The sequence below is a fragment of the Carassius carassius genome, chromosome 37, assembly GCF_963082965.1.
Source record: "Carassius carassius chromosome 37, fCarCar2.1, whole genome shotgun sequence".
Lineage (NCBI taxonomy): Eukaryota > Metazoa > Chordata > Actinopteri > Cypriniformes > Cyprinidae > Carassius > Carassius carassius.
The window spans coordinates 22,888,348-22,911,731 of NC_081791.1; the positions used below are offsets into that span (position 1 = coordinate 22,888,348).

At 36.6% G+C, this 23,384-nt stretch overlaps 1 protein-coding gene across 1 annotated transcript; it reads left to right on the forward strand.

The window, feature by feature from the left end:
* Window positions 1–8,134: 8,134 nt before the first annotated feature.
* si:ch211-236h17.3 (carbohydrate sulfotransferase 11) lies at window positions 8,135–23,371 on the forward strand. Its single transcript, XM_059528229.1, has 3 exons — window positions 8,135–8,607; window positions 19,619–19,701; window positions 20,714–23,371. The coding sequence occupies exons 1-3, from the start codon at window positions 8,514–8,516 to the stop codon at window positions 21,557–21,559; spliced, it is 1,023 nt and encodes a 340-aa protein (XP_059384212.1). The 5' UTR covers window positions 8,135–8,513; the 3' UTR covers window positions 21,560–23,371.
* Window positions 23,372–23,384: the final 13 nt, after the last annotated feature.

Genomic DNA, 23,384 nt, shown 5'->3' on the forward strand with positions numbered 1-23,384 from the left:
GATGTACTAGCTTCCACTGAAGCACAGTAAAGCATAAGACATTCCTTATACTAAATCACTTTTCACTGAATTGTTACACTGATCATAACATTTGTATCATAAACTGGTGTTTTAGTTAGAGAGATGAAAGTTTGAAGTATTCTCACTAGTAGTCTCAGATTTGACCCCAAATTATGTGACAGCTTTGACCTGGCTGTGTTAAAAAAGCTCTCAGTGCATAACCTGGTTTGAGGATCTTTCATGCCTTGTGTCTTTGGGATCACCGGCTGTTTTTGGTCTATCAGAGTTCTTACATCTTTTCGGCGTCTATCTGGCAGCAGAGGACAGAGGAGAAGATCAAGAAGCCTTTGATGTGTTGCCCACTGCAGGCGATATACAGGGATATGGAATATGATTTCTGAAAAATGTAACATCTAGATTAAAAAGTAACATCTGGTTGAAATTCACAGCAGGGAGTGGTATGATTTATGAGGTGAATTATTTTGAAGTGAAGTAAATAGATTTTTCATTAAATAATTTTCTTAAGTAAACTAAGCTTTCTTGACACTTTGATATATTTGCTTGGTTTTGTGTAACGGGGATACAAAAGAAATCAAAAAGAAATTAACAGTTTAGGTTTCCATTCCTCTTTAAAATCCCAGTTCCTTAAAATTTCCAATAATGATTATTTTTAGGGCTTATATAGTGAAATAGTTGTGAAAATCAAACTTTTTGCTGTATGTTTTGACTGAATATAAAGAACCAGCTCAAAAGTGTGATTTTTTCGAACGTCAAATGTATTTTTAATTCACTAAAAAGAATGTCCAGGAGTCGAACTACTGGATGTGTTGTTTGATTCACTACAAAGAACTGTCTCAAGAGTCATTCGATCCGGAGTCAGGCTGCATTGTGTTTTTGGTCCACTAAAAAGAACCGTCTCAAAAGAGGGATTCGGCCAAGAGACAAACTAATGTTTGTGCTGTGTGTTTTTGATTTGCTTAAAATAAATGGCTCAAAAGAATGATTTGTTTGAGAGTCACAGATCGCACTATGTGTTTTGATAAACTAAAAAGAGCTGCCTAAATAGAGGATTTGTTTGCGTTGTGTTTTTCATTCACTATAAAGCAAGTGATTTGTTCAAGAGTTAGAATACAATATTCGCACCGTGAGTTTCTGATCCACTGAAAAGAAAAGACTACAAAGAGTACGCTAATTTATTTGGGAATCAGTAACATGTTCCTGGATCATATAGGTTTTGAACAACATAAGGGTGAGTAAATGATGACAGAATTTTCATTTTTGGGTGAACTATCCCTTTAAGGATTTACATTTGCATTAAGTCATTTAGCAGATGCTTTTATCCAAATCGACTTACAAATGAGGACAATGAAAGCAATCAAAATCAACAAAAGAACAATATGCAAGTGCCATGACAAGTCTCAGTTAGCCTAATGGAGTACAAACAGAATTTTATTATTATTATTATTATATAACAAATAAAAAGAAAACAGATAGAATAGAAAAAGAACACAGCAAGCTAGTGTTAGAGGCCTTTTTTGCTTTTTACTAATTGTATAATAAACAAAAAGAATACAAATAGATAAAAAAAAAATAGAGAAGCTAGTGTTTGTTTGTTTGTTTGTTTTTTGTTTGTTTTTTTAGAATAAGAATAAATAATATAGAACTAGAATAAAGAGTGCTAGAGTTAAAGTGTCAAATAAAGATGGAAGAGATGTGTTTTTAGCTGATTCTTGAAGAAGGACTCAGTTGCTCAGACTGAGTTGGGCAGGTCATTCCACCAGGAGGGAACATTCAATGAAAAAGTCTGTGAAAGTAATTTTGTGCCTCTTTGGGAGAAACGCAAGCTTCTAAAGGGTACATAAGTGTGAAGTAATGAATTTAGGGTAGTTTTAGCAATGTGGTCTGACAGAGTCAGATGGTGAAATTGTGATGAAACGATGGGTTTGATGGAACCACAAGCAGTTCTGTCTTGGCAAAGTTGAGTTGAAGGTGATGGTCCTTCATCTAGACAAGCTGATATGCAAGCAGTTACCGTCGGATAATCAGGATGGAATGAGAGGTAGAGTTGAGTGACATCAGCATAGCAGTGGTATGAAAAGCCATGTTTCTGAATGACAGAACCTAGTGATACCATGTAGACAGAGAAGAGAAGTGGTCCAAGAACTGAGCCCTAAGGCACCCCAGTAGTTAAATGTTGTGACTTGGACACCTCACCTCTCCAAGATACCTTGAAGGATCTATCTGAGAGGTAAGAGTAAAACCACTAGAGTGAGGTTCCTGAAATGCTCTTCGCCAATAGGGTTGACAAGAGGATCTGCAGGTTAACCATGTCAAAAGCCGTGGACAGATCCAGCAAGATAAGTATAGAAGATAAGATAAGTACTGCTTTTGCCAGTCTTAGGGCTTCAAAACTCAGAGCAAGACAGTCTTGGTTGAATGTCCACTTTTGAAGCCAGACTGTTTGCTGTCAAGGAGGTTGTTCTGTGTGAGAAAGGCAGAGACTTGGTTGAACACAGCTTGTTCAAGTGTTTTTGCAATGAAAGGAAGAAGGGAAACCTGTAGTTCTGTAGTTCTCTAAAAGAGATGGTTTAAGAGTGGGTTTCTTAAAAAGTGGGGTTATACGAGCCTGTTTAAATGCTGAGGAAAAAACTCCAGTGTGAAGGGATGCATTAATGATGTGAGTAAGTGCAGGTATAACTGCAAGAGAAATGGCTTAAGATGAGATGGAATAGGATCAAGCAGACAAGTAGTAGGATGATTAGAAAGGATGAGTTTGGAGACTTCTGCCTCAGAGAGTGAAGAGAAGGATGTGAACGAGTGTATGTTTGCTGGTAAGATGTGCTTGACAGATTGTGGTGTGGAAAATTGTGCACTGATGGTTTTTATAAATAAAAAATGTGGCAAAGTCATCAGTTGTTAGAGTTGATGAAGGAGGGGGAGGAGGGGGATAAATGATGTAGGTAATTAAAAAAGTATTAATCCTTATTCTAAAGGATATAAAATAAGGTATTGCAGAATAAGACATAAATATGTGTTTTTTTAAGTAATAATAAACAACCTCTATCCCAGTATTATTCAAGCTAATAACCAACTATTTATTAGTAAGAATTGGACACTAAAGTGTTACAAATATTATTATTGACTCACCAAAGTATTTAAAGAGAGTAGAGTACATAGAAAGTATAAATTTTTTAGGTTAGAATTTTAATTTAAAAAAAAAATGTTAAATCCACTATTGTATTGTATATAAATGTTCTACAGTCTACACACAGTATTAAGTCCAATTACAGAAAAAAATAAGAGTAATTCCTTACTTTACCTTTTAAAGGAAAAAGTAGTTAAATTACAGTAACTAATTACTTAGTAACTAATTACATCCAACACTGTTGTTCATGTTAATCTCAGGACTCAATGTCCCGGGGCTGTGGAATACTATAAATGGAATTGATATTTCTGAAGAACTTAATGAGCTGTGCTTAATTTGCACACTTCCGTTTTTCAAGATAAATATAACAATGATCCTTTTTTATTTTTATTTTATTTTTTTTTTTTGAAGTGTTAAAACTCTTTCCGTATCTTCAGAATACTCCTGGTTACAAATCAGCGCGTGTCTGTAGTGCCACCTGCTGGCTGAGCCTCCACTCTGAGCCTCTTTACCTGACAAATTTGGCCTGAACTTGCTTCCTTTCTTCTCGTCTCCTTTTCGAGCCATCATCACGGTTCACTCTCACAGGTAAGTCCTTATGAACTCAAAATGTTTATCGGTGCTAAACTGTAGAACTGCCAACCTGAATTTGAGAATGATCGCACAAATGGTTGATCCTAGCATGACATTTATTTTAGATGTGCAAGATTATAGATGTCGTACCTTAGTTTAATTTACTGTAACATTTGATCTTATAAAAGTCTGACTGATCTGGACATTTCAGCCTGTGTGTACAAAACACACTGGATAAATCAAACACTAATAGGATATAATGCCTTTTGAAATCCTTATGTCATTATTGATTACATTTAAGAACTACAGTTCAGTTCTGATGATTAAAGGTTCTCATATACCATCTCTCACCTATCAATCTCTACTAACCCGCTGTCTTCTCTTCATCTGAACCATCTAGCACCTCTTATTTTTTCATGCTTGACCAGTCTGTCACCTTCTCACAGGGAAAGAGGGTTTCCTAATGCATCTGAATAGTGAAATGCATATACGAGGATTTTAACTTGTATTTTAGCTTCTGAATCAAGAGGAGGCTGAGAGGCAGAACGCCAACACCTTGAGTTTGTTTTCACAATCCAGTGTCACTGTGATGAGTAGAAGTTAATTAAAGTTCATACCAGCTTTGGATTTGTGTCAGAACTCTTTAGGGTCATCTCATCTACTTTTTTTTTTTCTGTAGTAAACCAGGGCTTGAAAAAATGTGCATGTAAAATAATGTATTTATTATTTACTAAAATGTATTATTTTAACACTTATTATTTATTTGTCATTAAATATTAATGTATTTTAATTATAGTAATTAAGTTTTAATTAATAAATGAAGACTTTCATTCATTAAATGAATCAAAAGTGACAGAAAAGATGTTTATTATGTTACAAAATATTTACATTTTTATAAAGCTGTTTCTTTTCATCAAAGAATAAAAGGAGTAATGGCTGCTGAAAATTCAGCTTTGCAATTATAGAAATAAATTACATTTTTAAATATAATAAAATCGAAATCAGTTATTTTACATTAAATATTTTTGAATTCCTTTACAATATATTTTTTTTACTATATAATCAAAAATAAAAATAAACTGCCTTGAGAAGCATAAGATATTTATTTTAAAAAAATTGTACTAACACCAAACTTTTGAACAGTAGTGTATGGTTTAATCTACTTTCGTACAACATTGCTTAAATATAAAAAATTTCATAAACTCATGTTTACTTAATAGTTGCCATTTTCTACTCTTGGATCAGACATTGTGTAGTTGGGCCTGATGTGGCAATAAGACTCTTTATGCAGAAGAATCTCAGTGCACTTGCTGGAATAAATTAATTTATAATTTTTAAATAAATCAAGTAAAATTGCAACTCTGTGAATGTAGGAATGAGGTCTCATCTGACTCTTTTTTTTTACATAACGATTTCACTGACTGTTAAGTGATAAATTATGGATCAATGGTGTCAGTTCCATTCTGTAAATGCCTCACAAAGCAAATGTGTTTAAAATTTCAGATGGAAAATCACTAATGGAAAAGATGTATAAAGGAGAGAAAACTGAGTAATATTTTGACTTTGTAGTTCACATTTATTTATTTATTTATTACTTCAAATGAACCAGTTAACTGTGTATTATTTTTTATCCTTTAAAAAAGGAGAGAATCTTTAGGAGGTGGAGGAGCTGTTGTTTGCACCCATATTTTGTGTTTATTGCATTTCCATTTTTATTTAATTTGTTAAAAACATATATATATATTATAGAAATGCATGATTTGTAATGTAACACCCCTCAGATAGCAAAACAAAATATCATCATCTGACCTGTCCATTTCCTTATCCAGCATTTCAGAGCAAATTTATATATTTTGTTACATTATTGACCTTAAATTTGGATATAAGATAAATAACTTTATCATTAGAGAATATCATGTTAAAATTACAATGATATCTGTTGATCTGGTCAGATAACCGTGAAGTCATTGACCCATCCTGCTGCTTTTAATAGATAGATAAAAAAAAGAGAGCGAGCTAAATGACAGACTTTCATGAGCCCCTGGACAGAGGTCAGCAGAGGTCAGGTGTTCATGAAATGTCGTTTCAACATCCTTGTGCAATGCACGTCCTGAATAAAAATGGTTCAGTGTTCAGGTTTTTTTGAGAGCAGCTCTGGCTGATCTCAGTGGAAGCATGCTCATGCTGACACTGAGACTTCTGCCAAAACAAGTACGACAGAGGCCAGAGAAAACATAACATTAAAGAGCTATAGTTCTAATGCAGAGGGAGGCTGGCCTGATTATTTGCTCAGTGATATCTTCAAAGATGTGACTTTTTTTTTTAAAGTTACATCTAAAAAATGTAAACAATATGAATTCATTATTTTGGTTTATTGATGTTTTAAGCTTTAAAGATGTATGAAGTCTTTTGGTGTATGTTATGACTATAGTTTTTGATTAATTAAATAAAATTCTATCAATAATTAAAGGAAAAGTGTCTAGTAATTGAGGGTTGCAGAGAAACGCTTGTAAAAAAGAAATGTATGTAATGTGCACTTGTAGTGTAAATGTCTAAATGTGTCTATAGGGCTGTCCGCAGAGTATGATGATAAACTCAGAGCAACAGATGCTACAGCAGTGGATCACTCAAATCCCACAGCACTGACCATCCTGACAGGAAAGATACGGCCAGGCTACATATCAAACATATTTCACTTCAAACACCCCTATGAAGTGTCTTAGTGTCACTCAATAAAAGCAGTAACTGAATCCTGTGAACTTTAACACACACACACCTGGTTCTTTCTCACTTTCAGATACTGATTGATCTCCAAGGATTTGCTCAGGGACATAAAATGAGGAAAAATATGATTTTCCATCTACCATTAAACCCATAAGAAGGAAGTATAATCTCTCTATGAGTTCTGGTTCTTCTGCATCTAACCGCTAATGTAAATCAGCTTGACTTTCTGGATTGCAGGAAATGTTTTGACAATTAAGCAATTGCCTTGGTCTGAATCAGAATATCTGCTTTCGGTGCACCTCTGTTACCAAGCAAAACAAAAAAAAAAAGAAAAGAAAAAAAAAACATTAGATGCATATGTTCCATGTAGCACACATATTGATGCATTAGTCAATGGCCATCTGTTCATTTAGTAGCTGACCTGTTTAACTCCTATCCATGTGGCCTTTCAATACATATGTATGTCTGTAACTATCATTGAAACTATATAATATAGGATATCTCCATTTCCAGCAAGTAGGTCATTTTAGAGAGTAAGTAATTATTATATATCAGCTATTATATATTATTGTCCTTGATTTTGACTGAATGTAAGTCTTTTATAAATATATTATATTTTGCATGTACTGTATATAAATATTGAATCCGCATTTCCTCTGGGTCTGGGTCATTTTGACTCTGAATCAACATGAACCAGGCCAGTTGTTATTGGACTTTGACTCTGACCTGAAACAACATGACCCGTTCCTATAGGGCTAATCACTATGAATTCCATTGTTTAAAACCTGCCTCCCATTTACACTGAAGTCTTGATCTAATACAGGAAACTTGTAGCAGCCTAGCAGTTCTGCATCCAAATTATGAAATATGCAGGCATGCTTTTCTTTGTGAGATGAACAGTGATAACTTATCATAGAAACAATTCTGTACAGTTTTCGGTACTGGGACTGTGCTTAGCCTGTGCAAGGCCAATTCACCCACAACCTCAAGAGAATTCACACTCACCGCTTTGCTGTATACCTCAAATTAACCTAACAACATTATTTCCTTCAGTTTAGAGCAAGCATGCACAAATGTTAAAATACTATTTTACATTGACTCAAGAAGATTAACTACAATTTTTATTGTCCCTCCCAAAGTTAGTAGTTAAAAATAAATCCACAGGTTTGAAATAGGCAACATTAATAATGTAAACATAAAGTATATTATGTAAATGCAGTAATAGGCCTAAATTGCAAAACTTAAATTTATGCAGTGGCCTATATAGCATGTCTCTTTATTTATAAAAGAGTTCTTGAAGTTTGAAGATTGCTGGTTTAGAGACGAGTGAAGCAGTCAGTCAGAATGTTCCTGTATTTTCCACCAGATGTCACTAAACATACAATATACACAAATTACTTCCGACACATATATATAGTATTGTATAGTATTGGATTAGACACGTTTATAAAAAGTGTGTATGGTAATCGCACGGAAACGTTTGGCATTTTAAAAAGAATTGCCTGGATGAGATATTCCTTATTTAAAGACACGAAAGCGACTTATCAATGCACTTTAAGACTGGTTAAGTCTCTTTATTTTTATTCAGTAACCTTAGAAAACGCTCGAGTTTTACGTTCGCACTCTAGAGGGGTTCTAGTTGTTGCGTCACATCCAGGGGCCCCTGGGGACTCAGCTAGATGCTGTTGGGCGTGACGTCACACACGAAAGTTTGATACAATGCCCTCCATGTTTAGGGGAAGTTGAGTGTTCAACTGACAACAGTAACATGTGACGTAGCGAAGAAATGTAGGTGATCAATGGAATTTTTACTTAATTGACGCGACCGCTTGGAAAGCGAGGGCTCGCTGAAACGGAGTTTGACCTGTGCAGTTTTTTGGGTGAATGGTTCGTGTAACACCCAACTATCAAGCGGGCTGCTTTGGGTAAAGCGTGAATCGGAATTAGTTTACACAGAGTTGTTTTTGGACTCTTTTTATAAAATGAAGAACCCGTTGGACAGACGCTTTTAGGACTGTTCTTCGGCGACTACTGGCGAGAGTCAGGCATCGTCCGTTCAACAAGTACCAGAATGATAAAGCCCAAAGTGGGTCGGATGTTTCTGGCGACATGCGTCGGATCGTTTTTCATTCTTATATTATACTTCCAGAACATGTCAAGATCAGGTGAGTCTTACTAATAAAGTAGCGATCTCTGATTCGTGAAGGATCTGTTCTTTTGAGTCGGATCTTTTAAATGAACTGGATCATTTTGGCAAATTGGACCGAAACTGCGGTTCTGGAATAACGACACGCGCTCTGAACCATCAAACCGTTCCATTCGGTTCGATTCGTATGATCAGATCTCAATTGTTTGACTCATTAGCTTGTATAACAGTTTCATCAACAGTCAAATAACAGTTTCGTTTTAGATATGAAGAAATGTTTTTACTGGAGACATTAATTGTAGTATTATTTACGGTAAATGTATTTTAACCGCTTAGCTTTAAACGCGGTATCAATGTTAAAAGAAGAACCGACCTTATTTCAACCATATTTCAAAATTGAAGGTCGGTCATATGGCGGATGGGTTTGTTTTTATTTCTGGGTCCAGTCAACGAATGAACTTGATACATTAATTACAATAAAATTAATAGAAAAGCTTAGGTTGATAAAATAATCTTATGTTTATGTTTATATGTATCCTACATGTTTTTTTTTTTTTTTTTTGAAATAATGTAGCCTAATATGCAACATCCAACCCGATCGAATGAGAAAACCTAACTATGTGACAAGGAGGCGATTATGTATGTGATTCTTGCAAAAACATACGAATTTATCACAAATTTGCTAAAATGTAAAATAGTTACAAATTGCCATAAGATTGTGTTGGCTAGGCTACATCCGTGTATCTACTGAAATTAAGTTAGGGCTGTGAGCTCAGAGCATATTCGGCTGTAAACTAATTGTGCAGCTAATTCTTTTAATCGATGGAAGAAGGAAGTTAGATAACATGTTTCACCAGCCAAATGTAGGTTACAAATCAGACTTCTCGCAACAGGTTGCGACCACATCCTAAATTCGGTATTGGATTGATGACATTCGCCTTTTTAAACGTTAACTGTGGGCACTGATTATGCAAGTGCATTTTAACCCATAGCTCCTCCCAGGTCTGGACTTCCTAAATGTCTTGGGTCAATGCCATCAAGGAATGGTCATGCTAGTTTGTTTTTGTGTTAAAGTAAATAATTGTCACTATGCATTAAATGGTGTAATCTTTAAAAATCTTGGTTAATAGCCAAAAGGCTGTTAGTTTTAATCCCAGACAGGCTGATCCATTAATAATTCTATAACTTTCTATAAGTTTTTCTATTTTTCACTGGTTAACAATACTGTTCTAACATGTGTTGAAAGACTTAAAATGACCACTTACACTGTGAAATCTTTGACCTTGTTCGCTCCTGGTTTTTAGATACGTTTTCAGTGGTCTGATCACATTATGAGCTGAGATGCAGTACCGATTACACCTGGTCTTAGCATGCATTTTTAAATGCATCTCCTGTGACCACTTGTGTTCAGATTTCCTCACATCTTATTTTGGCACACTTGTCAGTCCGGAGGATGAATATGATGACTGAAGCCATTATGCTGTTTATGAGCGAGTGGGAAATGGAAGCAAATGGAACGGATATTAATGTAACAGCAATTTCAGTCATAATCTGTGTGTGGCACAACATAATGTATGTATCTTAGTTGGTGTGCTTGCTCAAAGCGTGTCCCATAATGTTCACAATTTATATCTAAACTACAAAAGATCAAATGCCTTTTTGACTACCTCTGGAAATGAAAATGGACAAGCTCAAAACATTTATGCCTGTATTTAACATTGTCCACTTGTGGTTGATGAAAAGCATCTTGATGTCAGGTGTAAACAAGGTCTGAAGCATTGACTGTCAGATTAAAATCCCCTGAAAAATCCAGTTGGCACCTTAACGTCAAATATTAGTCAAGACATGATCAAGATGCTTTAACATAATTTTGAATTCAGTTAGGATGGCAGTTTCTTCCAGTGGGAATTGGGTAAAAATAGAAAGTTAATCCCACAGTGAGACTGTCTGATGTTCCATTGACATGTCATATCAAGTTTCTTACATCAGTTTGGTTTGCGTATTTGATTGGTGTTTTTTTTTTTTTTTTTTACATCAAACCAATGTCTTTTCTACGGCAAGTGCCTATGGCAATGATTTAGTGCATTACCATCACTTCTAAATAACAAGCTTCGGTAGTTAAAGTTTAGATAACACAGACATGCATGCCATATTAAAACAGTTCTTCTGACATACTAAAACATCAAACTGTCTTTAGAGTGCACACGTGTAGACTTCAGCCTGTTTAGAACAGCAAACAAAAAACGGCTGTTGAAACCCGCTGGAAACAAAGCAGACAGAGAGAAAAACTGCCCCTGGAATGTTTGGAAAGCCCCCACTGGGAGACTCTGGGGCATTCCAAAACCTTTTAAACCATTCCCTTGATGCCTCGGAGAGGAACGGATCACCTTGAAGAAGGATAGCGTGAGATTAGAGAAGAAGGGGGAATTAAAGGTCATTGGCTTTGGCTTTCCCCAAAGTTTTGGGAAAGGCTTCATATGACCATGTGAGATTTTTCAACCAAAGATTAATTAGATTCATGACAGTTTACAGAGGTAAACCTGTGCTGTGACTGTAATTTATGAGTATTGAAACCACTTGGACAAGATCAGAAGCAGCATGGGGTAGTGAAGTATGTAACCAAAAAAGATATGTAGATTATGGTTTCCTGTGAATTATACAAGAAACTTTGAACAAATAAAGATAACTGGTAGTGATAGCTAATGTTTATTTCTTGAGTCTTTTGTTGAAAATTTAATTATACAGCCACGATTGCAAAGCTGGCTGTCAAATTCATATAGGTTTAGAACAACTAGATTATGAGTAAATGATGACAAAATGTTCATTTTCAGGTGAAATATTCCTTTAATCTCATTCATTTCAATTCAAGTTTATTTCTATAGTGCTTTTTACGATACAAATCATTGCAAAGCAACTTTACAAAAAATTAAGTTTCTACAATATTTCGTAGTAGCTTATCAGTGGTGACTGTCAATTTATGTACATATATCAGAAGTTTTCAGAAAAATTAATACAAGACGTAGTCAACCAGACAATGAACACTACTAACAGCAATTATTATATGATACAATCACACTTATAACAATATTTGTCAGTTCTGTATGTTGTTTCAGGGTTAGCATCATCTGAGGTCCTCTGAGGGGTTGGCATCATCTATTCTCAGGTGTTCTGGATCCAGACTGGAGCTTGTGTAAATCCTAGTTACCACGAGATGTTAATCCTGTGGCAAAACAGAGAAACAAATAGAGACATAATTAGCATAGCTGCTGTTCCAACAAAGTAAAATTAATTAGTTTAACCCAAGCTAAAGAATAATAATGCTCATTTGATCAGATACAACTGCAGTCACAAATTATCAGATGCATTATTTGAATGTTTGCCGAAAGAGATGTGTTTTTAATCTAGATTTAAATGGAGAGAGTGTGTCTGAACCCAGAACATTATCAGGAAGGCTATTCCAGAGTTTGGGAGCCAAGCTGTGAAAAAGCTCTAAAGCCTTTAGTGGACTTTGCTATCCTAGGTACTACCAAAAGCGTTTTGTGACCTTAGGGAGTGTGATGGATTGTAGCGTGGTAGAAGGCTAGTTAAGTACGCAGGAGCTAAACCATTTAGGGCCTTATAGGTAGGTAATAATAATTTGTAACTGATACGGAACTTAATAGGTAGCCAGTGCAGAGACTGTGAAATTGGGGTAATATGATCATGTTTTCTTGACCTGGTAAGGACTCTAGCCGCTGCATTTTGGACTACCTGTAGCTTTTTTATTGAAGATGCAGGACAACCACCTAGAAGTGCATTACAATAGTCCAGTCTAGAGGTCATGCATGCATTAACTAGCTTTTCTGCATCAGAAACAGTTAACAGGTTTCGTAGCTTGGCAATGTTTCTAAGATAGAAGAATGCTGTTTTTGTAACATGGGAAATATGGTTTTCAAAAGATGTTGCTGTCTAATATAACACCAGATTTTTTGCTTTTAGAGGAAGTAACAGTACATTCGTCTAGTTTCAAACTAGTCTAAGAGATTCTGTTTACTGTTTTTTGGTCCAAAAAGTAATATCTCTGTCTTATCCGAATTTAATAGGAGAAAATTATTGGTCATCCAATCTTCCTCATTCTAATGTTGATGAATCAAGGCAAATCATTCTAAACTGGGAAGCCTTTATGTCTGTGACCCTGGACCACAAAACCAGTCTTAAGTCTCAACCTCATTTTTGAATTGATTTGGACAACTTCAAAAGCGATTTTCTCAGTATTTAGATTTTTTTGCACACTCAGATTCCAGATTTTCAATTAGTTGTATCTTGGATCGTTGAGGTTGTATCTAAGTGTTGTCTGATCCAAATAAACCATACATCAATGGAAAGCTTATTTATTTAGCTTTCAGATGATGTGTGAATCTCAATTTCGAAAAATTGTCACTTGAACATGGTTAAACTGATTGTATGCTCACGTTTTCATACAGTGCATTATTAGCTTAAAGCTTTTCTTTTTTTGGCTCATAGACAGTTATTTGCTGTGCCACACCCCTTCAATAGTCACACGGTCACACTTCACAGGAAGTTTGGCTATGTTGTATACCACTGTGTCCTCTTTGCTTCTAAAAAGTGGTTCCAATAAAAAGAGCTGATACGAGTGATCTTAAAAGTAGTGCTCTCTAGGTGTCTTGGCCTAATACTTGCAGCAGCTATCAGTAATTACCTTAAAATGGCTTTTGTGTTTATGTAAGTTTCTTCACAAAACCACTTGATAACCGTCCTCAAGTGTTGGCACATTTATCCTGTGATCAAGTTCGCAATAGGAAAGTTGTTTAATCATGAAATATTGAATTTCCCCTCATTCTCAAGAAAACTAGTCCAGCCAAAAGGCAACCAGTGATGTACGTACAACTAAGGAAAGTTTAGTGGTTTGTCCATGAGAAACATATGGAGCTGCTTCCCTTTCTTGCAGTAAGTGACTGTGAGTCAGAGCAAAGATCGAATACTCATCTGGACTGTGGGTCAGCTCTTATTAAAAAACCTTTTGACATTTCCAGTAAGTGAGGGTCATTTCGTTGACCTTGGTGCCATCACACACAATGTGGGCAATTTGAAAGTAAGACGATGTCTCCGTCCTTTTAAAGTCTCAGAGTGGACTTCTTGTTCTCATCTGATAATACTGTGTCTGCTGAACTTGCAGCAGTTTCATTGCTTATCTTACCACCATCAGTTTCTTCTGTTCGTGTTTACAGAGGCAACGTAGCTGACTTCGCCACACGTCAAACTTCTTTTCGCTTGTTTAGTTTGACATAGTCTGAATAATCTCAGTTGAGCATTTTACTCAGCTCCCTCAGTTCATTCTGGTAAAACTGCATATTTAGGCATAATATTAAAGTAGTTTTAGGTATTCTTGATGTCAATTTGCACAATTGCTTATAGCAGCAATGAAATGGGAAATAGTCAACTTGTTGTCCAACTAGTCAACTGATTATAGAGGGATACAGCGTTCATTTCTTCACGGATAATTTGTTCCGAAGCATTTACACCGCATGGCTGTAAAACATGAGCTCACCCTTTACCATCAAGCAAATGTCCAATGCTCATATGTGAGACTGTTGGAAAAGTTTATGAAATTCATTACTCCAGAGGCCTCGAAGCAAAACTCTTTTTATCCTTGAAAATTGAGGCACATTATAAAGTGATTGAAAGTCAAATTGGATTTTTGATTTTTACTTTTTGCAGTAATGCAGCCTTAATTGTTTCCTAAATTGTTTGTTACTTTTACACATTTTACGCTCTAGTTGTAGTAAATTAAAGTGATTATGCTCACACAGGTTCGAGTCAGCCTTATCGATTTTGGGATAACCCACCTCGGACGCTACAATCTGAGAAAAAATGAACTGATTTGAATGGATATTTAAGCCAAAACTGAAAAGTCTGATATCTTTTACTCATTCTCATGTTGTTTCCAAATTTGTATGACTTGGTCTCTTCTTTAAGAACACAAAAGAAGAAATCTTGAAGAATGGTTTGTTTTGGACTCCGCTGGCTATGGGCAATTGTTTTTTTTTTTTTTTTAAATATCTTTTTTGTTCTGCGAAAGAAAGTCATTCAGGTTTGAAATGACAATAGAGAGTAAATGATGACAGAAGTTTTTCAGTGATCTGTCCCTTTAATGGTTGATGGTTTTGATGCTCCCTTGCACAGATAAATACACTTGCAACAGTTTAAAAAACACTTTTTGACAGGATCCTTCAGGCACATGCGTTTGGTGTAGCGTCATCAGCCATCGTTGGTTTGTCTAAGGATTACATTACCCATAAAATGACATAACTCTGGGAGTCGTTCTGCTCTACAGGGCCAAGTTTCCCAATAGACCCATTTTAAATTTTATGAGGAACTGCGCACAAGATGCTTTTGATTTAACATGCTGCATTGGTCAGTATCCCGCCAGCCCGTCCTGATCCTTCGCTCTTCCTTTCAGACAGCTGAGACTGGAGATAGATTTTAAGCCGTCAGTGAATTGGATAAAATAAACAAATGACACAAAGGACATGAAGAGATTGTTTGATTGCCAAACACTAGCACTCGTTTGGATAGAAGGCAGTTTCTTGATGTAAAACAGCTTGGGAGACGCAAGTTTGTTGTATCTTCTTTTTTAATTTCTTAACTTCAGGACTGGGAAAGAGAGAGGAGCTTAATAAATAAGGGGAATTTCCAGCCTAAAATGGAATTTTGGGATTTGGAATTAACAGTCTTGGCTCTGTGTTAGTCAGGGATAGAGTGACACCCTCACACTGAGGCTCTGAAGAGAAAGATAGAAGCACAGTCTTTCTTCACCTTTTCATATCACTTACATCTCTTTCCCTCTTCTCAATTCCGTCTTTAGTTATCAGAGTAAAGCTCATGCTATGAATGGAATACTGTACAGCAGGATGCGCTGGGCCACTTTGAGTGGATGTAATTTTATCCAAATCTCTGATTAAACACATTTCATACTTGATAATGGATTTTGCTTTATGGCATATTAAGGCACGCATTGGAGTTCTACTTAGTGTGCTTGGGGCAGAAAGGAAAATAATTGCTTTAGTTAGAAAACTGTTCCCCTCTGCCCTAAGAACACTTTATGGCAAAGTAAAACTTATTTTTACAGAAACAGGTCTCTGTAGGTATTCATTAGAATTTCAGCCTAAACATTTTAATTATTTTGCACTGTAATTTGATCAAATCAGTAATTCTCAATCATGTTCGTTCTTGCTTCATGGCTTAACATTTCATTACTGCCTCAATTTTGCAGCTCCTGGAATTATGGGGTGTTTACATATATAGAACATACACCATAATTTAACATTCAAGGTTTGACAGAAATAAGAGGAAATGCTATGGTTTCCTATATGCTATATTTGTTTTAATGAAAACTTTTAATCAGCAAGGATGCATTAAACTAATCTAGTGACCGTAAAAATGTTTACATTCTTGCAAAAATTCAGTTTCAAATAAATGCTCCATCAAAGATCCAGAAATATATATCTCAAAAATGTTAAGCAGCACAAATTTTTCAATAATTTAGCAAATCTGAAAATTAGAATGATTTCTGAAGAATCATGTGACACTGAAGACTGGAGTAATGGCTTCTGAAAAATCTTAAAATTTTATAAATATGTAAAAATATATATATAATAGAAATCAGTGAAAGTAAACATTTTTATTTTAAATGGTAAAAAAATAAATAATTTAATATTACTGTTATTACTCTATTTTTGATCAAATAAATGCAGTCTTGATGAGCATGACCCCAACCTTTTTGAATGGTCATGGAAAAATTGTCAAAGTTGAGCTACAATGTTATACAAAAAACTCTTGTCCTTGAGCCCTACAATGTACAAAAGAGGAAGCTGACAAACTAAAAGTTACAGTAAGTCAGTTTCATTTTTTCTGTGGTATCTTAACCTACATCTTAATATACTACTGGAAATCGTGTTTTTGAAGCACTTGTTTCTGGGAAAATATGCATGAGTCAAAACTTGTGGCAAATGGTTTTAATGCACATTTTGCATGTATAAGAACAACTTGTGAAACATTCTGATTTCATCATCAGACTAGTTTCTCTTCTAATTCTGATGGGTTTCATGACACACGTATGATGCTTCCTGACATCACAGCATCCAGGAAACACTGGCTCTTATGTTTCCACTGTTGTTTCAACCAGAGTAACATGATCCTCAAGGTCATTTGAATGTGTTTTCATATTTAGACTATAGGGGCGAGAGCACCAGCTGTGAAGACACTTGAGAAGATAAATCATTCGATTGTAAAAAAAAAACTCAAAAGTCACCGCACAGAACAAAAAACTCTCTCCACATGAGGCCGAGCAGAATTCGATTAGTAAGGGAGCAGTTGCAGTACCGCAGGAGGGCTTCCTGCCCATTACCTTGCAAACTTTTGATAAAAGCCTGCTGATTTGTGTGTTGTACTCTATAAACCCTCACAGGCCAACATAAATGGCCACAAGCCTCTGTAGCATTCCAGCAAACAACCTTTGTTGTCGCCGTCTGGCCCCAGTTGACTTGTGGAACCTTACTCATAGTGCATACTAACAAGGTTAGAAAGAGACCTCATTGTTACCCACCTTTGGAAACCGTTTAGTGCTTTTTATTCTAGCAAGTAGCTTGGATTGTTTTGAGGAACTCATTTAGCAATTCTTTGGGTGATACTTTGTTGTTTCTAGTCATCATTTAACTTCTATTCTGTCTTTTTCTTCTAGCAATTCTCTAAGTTACTATGTTCCTGTTTAAAAAAAAAAGAAGTCACAAGAGGAAGTTAGCTTGCATGTCATTCTGTGGTTGTGAATCAGACAGCTCTTAACGATCTCATGCATACACTTCCTTTTAAAAAAAGATTCTCATCTGTTGATAATGATTAGGAGTATATTGTAAAAAGACATAATTTTGCGATGGCAGCTCTGATATGTTTTGTACTTGGCACATATATCAGATTATGGTGTTTGGTAACACAAAATACTTCCTTTTTTATGACTTTGTACACTAACATTTAGCAACTGCATTATCTGTTGTGAGGAAACCGACTTCACTGGGTCATAAATATGAGTTTTTACAACAAATAGGAGCATATTTTACCTCAAATATTTCACATTGGAATGTATGTGAGCAGCACAGCTCAAGACTGTATGCTATCTCTTTTTTTTTTTCATTCACTGAGCAGGTCTGATGTATTGGCTGAAAGGCAGACGTTTTTTAGTGGGTGCTAGTCATCTGGCGAATTAAGCAATCATGAATATTAATTCAGTTTTATGACTAGATGCTCCCGGAAGGTTACCAAGCAACATCTTAATGTCTGAATTAATCAATATTCACATGCCATAATTTTGCAGCTTATTTATTACACAGGGCTGATAAGTGAACTAGCCGTTCAGATTCTACTAGTTATTTAGAGTACTTGTTATCATGCTCTGGCTGTTTGTTTTTGAAAACTGAAGTATGCACGTCCTTAGCATAGACTTCATTGTGCAGAAGCATTTCACTTGCAGATGTTGCACTGTCTCTCTTTACTGTAATACAGTAATAAGAAACTGAAAAAACAAGAAAAATAAGCACATTTAGACTTAGTAAGACACTGTAGAAGTTATTTATTTACATGTTGTGTTGGCTTATTTATAGTTTTATAGTTGAATAATGAGTGTATGTAATGACTGGGAAAGCCATTAGCGCCTGATTTCATAGCAAAAATTTTGGTCTGCATATGTACTCAACCCCCTCCCATTTCCTTCTTTCTGCCTCTTCCATGTCTTTTCATGTTCTTCCCTGTTCTTCTTCCCTTCCATTTTTTCATCTGATTTTAGCATCATTTAAATATATATATATATATATGTTTATTGATATAAAAAGACAAAAAAAAAGTTCCCTCACATCTAAGATGCTTCTTGTTTGTCCTTCTGAGATTGATGATCAGCATTTTTGAGGTTTAAGCACCTCCTTTCACTGACCATTTACTGAAAAGATCATTTTGGGTATTTATTTTTTTATTGTTAGAAGCTATTAACAGAAAGTGTCTTTTTTCTTTTTGCCATGATTTCTTATACTCCTCCACTCTCTCAGTGTCCAGACTTTGCTAGCCTGTGCTCCATTTCTAAGCATTTAAAGTATCCCTTTGACTTAGCTGGCACATGTGTGAAACCAATCACTTACGTTAGCAGCAAGGGCCCCAACACAGACTGAAGTAGTGTGTGCATGTGTGTGTGTGTGAGAGAGAGAGAGAGAGAGAGTGGGTGAGACGGGGAGTAATGGGGGAAGTGGCTTAGACTGAAGAGAACAGACTGTTCCTATAGAGAATGCAAATGTAAAGGAGGAATTTTATGGCCGATCAGCTAGGTGCAGGAGTCAGAGAAGGCAGGAATTGTGGACCAGCCTGAACCCGACTGGTCCCCATATGCTGAGAATTAACAGCTCTAATCTTTTATAGCTCAATAACATGATCTTACAGACAAAGCGCTTTGATCTCTGCTCTCTCCACACAAGGTCATGAGTCTCTTAACCCCAAAAAAACTCTTTCGCAGGAAAATTTGAGTGGTGCTTGTTCATACAGAACTTGCTGTCCCATAATGGGATGTAGTGAGTGGTTGCCAAGGCACTGCTATGTGGTTGTTAGGGAGTTCAGAAAGGTTTTTAGCATGTTGCTATGTAGTTTCTAGGGTGTTCTGGGTGGTTACTTTAGTCCACATCAAAAGACCCCTCCTTTGAGTCTCTATGATATTCTGGTCAATATAAGTTCCTTTAATATAAGCTAATGCACTCAATGTATGGTTAAAAGATGTTTAGCATAAAATCCTAGTACAGCTCTCAATGCGATATGCACACTGAAGTTTAAAGCTTAGGGGTTAGAGGCTTGTTCTTACCTGCAGTGACCATATGTAATAGCAATAAAATTAACCAGTGTTTAAAAAAACAAATGTTTAATGAATGTCTAAATGATTTGCTTTTGGAGCCATTATCTTTCTGTTGCCATTTTTATCTTTTCCATTTGTTGTGTGCTTCTAGCTTCTGAACAGATTTTGGGCCGGAACAGTTTCTCAGTTAAATCAGGAAGAAGTCCTTTGCAGACGCTACAAGAAAATGACCAGGTATGCATTTCAGCAATGAAATGGGGGGAGCGGGGTTGTTCTGATTAACTGAGGACAGAGTGCTTTTTTTCAGGCCCCTGGTGTTGAAGGGACAGATTTTAACAGCAGTGGAAGTTAAAACTAAAAAAATAACCTCACATTCCTGGAGTGGCTCAATTCATTCACCCCCAACACCTTATTGTTACACAATCATCATCTCTTAAATACACATGCAAACCATCTGACAAAATGAAATTATATGCATCACAACTGTGCCAGGGTAGTACATAACATAATTCAAAATAAAATGTTTTAGACTGCTCATGTTTTTCCAAATCTGTACGACTGACTTTCTTCTGTTGAAAAGAGAATAATCCTAGATACTCTTTTCATATAATAAAAGTAAAAGATAACTGGGTCTGTCGAAATTGGCAAACATAGTATATTAAGACTAATCTGCTTAACTTTAATTTAAACCCATACAATAATCTTGGAGATTTACAGAATCCGTTCATTGTGTAATGGAAGCAAACAGCCAGGATGCTCTTTTGTTTTACAGACAAAAGTGAGTTGTAGGGGTTTAGAATGACATCATGTGAATGATGGCAGTCTTTTCATTTTTTGGTGAACTATCCCTTTAAAGGTCTGAGTGTAACGTTGAGATAAAATCCTTCCAGTTTAAACGCTACCAACTCATCAAATCCCATTATATTATCGCTGTTATTAAACCCATCTGTGGCTCATCCCCCAGGCAAAACCGTTATCCTCCCATAACAGCTATGTGCCTCATGGTTTCACAAGAACTTCCCTCAAACGGCAACTGTCGTATCACATAAAGTCACGCAAATACATGTCTTCGCATGTAGTGCAATCTGTGGTTCCCATAAGTGCACTGTTTAGAAATCCTACATTCGGTTTCAGAAGACTTTAGTTTTAAAGCATAATTTCACTCAAAAATTAAATTCTGGTCTGAAACCATGTGACTTTTTTTATCTTATAATTTCCTCTTATACCATTCCTTCCTGTCCTCCAGCTGGAGCAGTCTGCAGTGCAGGCCACTCTGCAGGGTCGAAGGCAACTCCTGGAGGAAACCTGTCGCACCCACACCCGCAAAAGACGCGTACTCGGCCCAGAGGACCTCCGCCATCTCATAGTGGACGATAAACACAAGTTATTGTATTGCTACGTCCCCAAAGTGGCATGTACAAACTGGAAACGTGTGTTGATGGTGCTAACAGGAAATGGGCGATATCGCGAACCACTGGCTATTCCAGCCAATGAGGCTCACGTTGCAGGCAACCTGCGTTCGCTCTCAGAGTACACCACGGCCGAGATCAACAAGCGCCTACGCACATATCTAAAGTTCCTCTTTGTGCGTGAACCCTTCGAAAGACTTGTCTCAGCATATCGCAACAAGTTTACCCGTAGCTACAACACGGCCTTCCATAAACGCTACGGGACCAAAATCATCCGGAGGCATCGTGCGGACCCCCAGGCTGAAGCACTGAAAAAAGGCAACGATGTTTCCTTCGAGGAGTTTGTGTATTACTTAGTAGACCCCCAGACTCAGCGAGAGGAACCGTTCAATGAGCACTGGGAAAGGGTTCACTCACTTTGCCACCCTTGCTTGATCCATTACGACGTGGTGGGCAAGTACGAGACTCTTGCGCAAGATTCGCGCTACATCCTGAAGTTAGCAGGTGCCGAAGGAGAGGTCAAATTTCCGGCAATGTCCAAAAGCACCAGGACCACCGGTCACATGGCCGCCAAGTTCTTTGACAACATCAGTCCGTTTTACCAGAAGAAACTCTTCAACCTTTACCGAATGGACTTCTTGCTTTTTAACTACTCCGTGCCGGCATACTTAAAGTTGAGATGAAGTTTTCAGCAAGTTTCAACTGATCCATAACTTGCAGGCACTGATGCTAAAACTTTTGCTCTTGTGCCTGGATTCGAGTGAATTACCTGAGGGGGAAGCTGTAGAAGATGCGCCTTGGATGTGGCGTCGCCCTCACTCCCTTGAGGCGAAATTCAGCTTTGTGAACAGATTAGTGCTGGCTGGGGTGTTTCATCCCATCCCGAAAGTTCATAAAATACTGTCTGTAATTCCTTTGGCTTTGGTAACTTGTGACCGAGCTCCAAGTATGTGCCTTTGTCCTTCTGAATGTTGATAAGTGAAGCAGGATTCTTCATCAAAAGACAAATGCTATGAATGTTTCATCTCCTTTAATCTTCACCACCCAAAAGGATATTTATGGTATTGTTTACGTAGCATATTTATTGTGGATTTTGCTCTTGAACTGGAACCAGCAAAGCCTTGATGTTAATCTCAAAGAGATTCTTTGAAGCTGATCTCAAAGCCTCCTTTTTAACATTCCCTGGATATGATTTCAGACCTTAACCTTATGCACAAAGGTAGTTTCCAAGTCACAAACTGTCAACTGTTTCAAGCAGATAGACAGTAACATATTAGAAGGAGACCAGAGTAAGGGATGAATTTAGACTTTTCCTGCATTCACAAACTGGACAAGGCTGTCTACCTTGGCCGGTTTGGCTACTCTGGAATGAAAGCGTGTTCTCAGAGTTACCCCTTTATTTAGCATGCAACGGGCTGGGTAAACAGTGCATAACTGTGGTTGGGGAAAGGTAGACGCTCATCAGTGCGACTCTTGTTAAGCTGTGGATGCAGGGCATTGCGGGTCAAACATCAGCATGATCCTGGGAGGAAACACTCATCTTATGAATTTATAATAAGGGTTAAAGTGCAATAAAGGTTTTTAAAAAGATACCAGTATGTGTTTAGAGGATTATCTATCCCTTAGAACTCTTCAAGTAATAGAAAATCAATCCCTGACAGTACAGTTTAGCAACTTTTGGGTCATTAGCACTTGGTTGAAATGACCCTGTATAATTTTGGTATTTCTTCTTATCCGTGAAAAAGGCTAATGAATCATTTTTATGGTTGAAATGATGATGAAATCTTTAGAGAAAGGGCGAGAAGAAGGAGTCTGACTAATATCTGGCTGACAGGCAGACATGTCCTGGTGCACAGTGGGTACCTTGTGTGTCACATTGCATAACGAACCTTCCCAAATTGGTAATGTTTTGTTGGAAAATATTTTCTATCTAGCTAGTTAAGAGTCTATTTCAATTTTGAGCTGGAATATTACAGACTTTTGTAAGGACAAGGGAGTCATCTATAAGTCTAGGTTTCTAATACATTTCAAAGAGCAATATATTTAATCATTTGGAGAGGAACGTCATGTCTTGATTTGAAAGTTACAGGCGTCCCAGCGCTTTTGTCCTGTCATAATGTCATTATTCTGATGTCAAATTATGAATATGTTAGAGGATTCATATGAAAAATGTGATTGTGGGACAGCCTTTCACTGTATGAGCTGAGCTGTTGAGAGTGTAGCAACAGTATGTGCCATTTGTGATGTAACTAACAGTTTGCACCTGTTTTGAAAGCTTGTGGGCATACATATGCTGCAAAACTGTGAATGTCAAGTGTGCACTAGACAGTAAGGAATTTTGCTTTGAAGGGTGAATAAACTTTTACATTCTCTTTTCAGTGGACAGCAGGGAATACATCAACCAACTGAGATTATTTCATGGGATTTCTTTTGTTTGTTTTTTTACATTGAATTATAAATTCAAACTGCCTCTGTTTTTTTTTTACTATTTTAGGGACCACAACACTC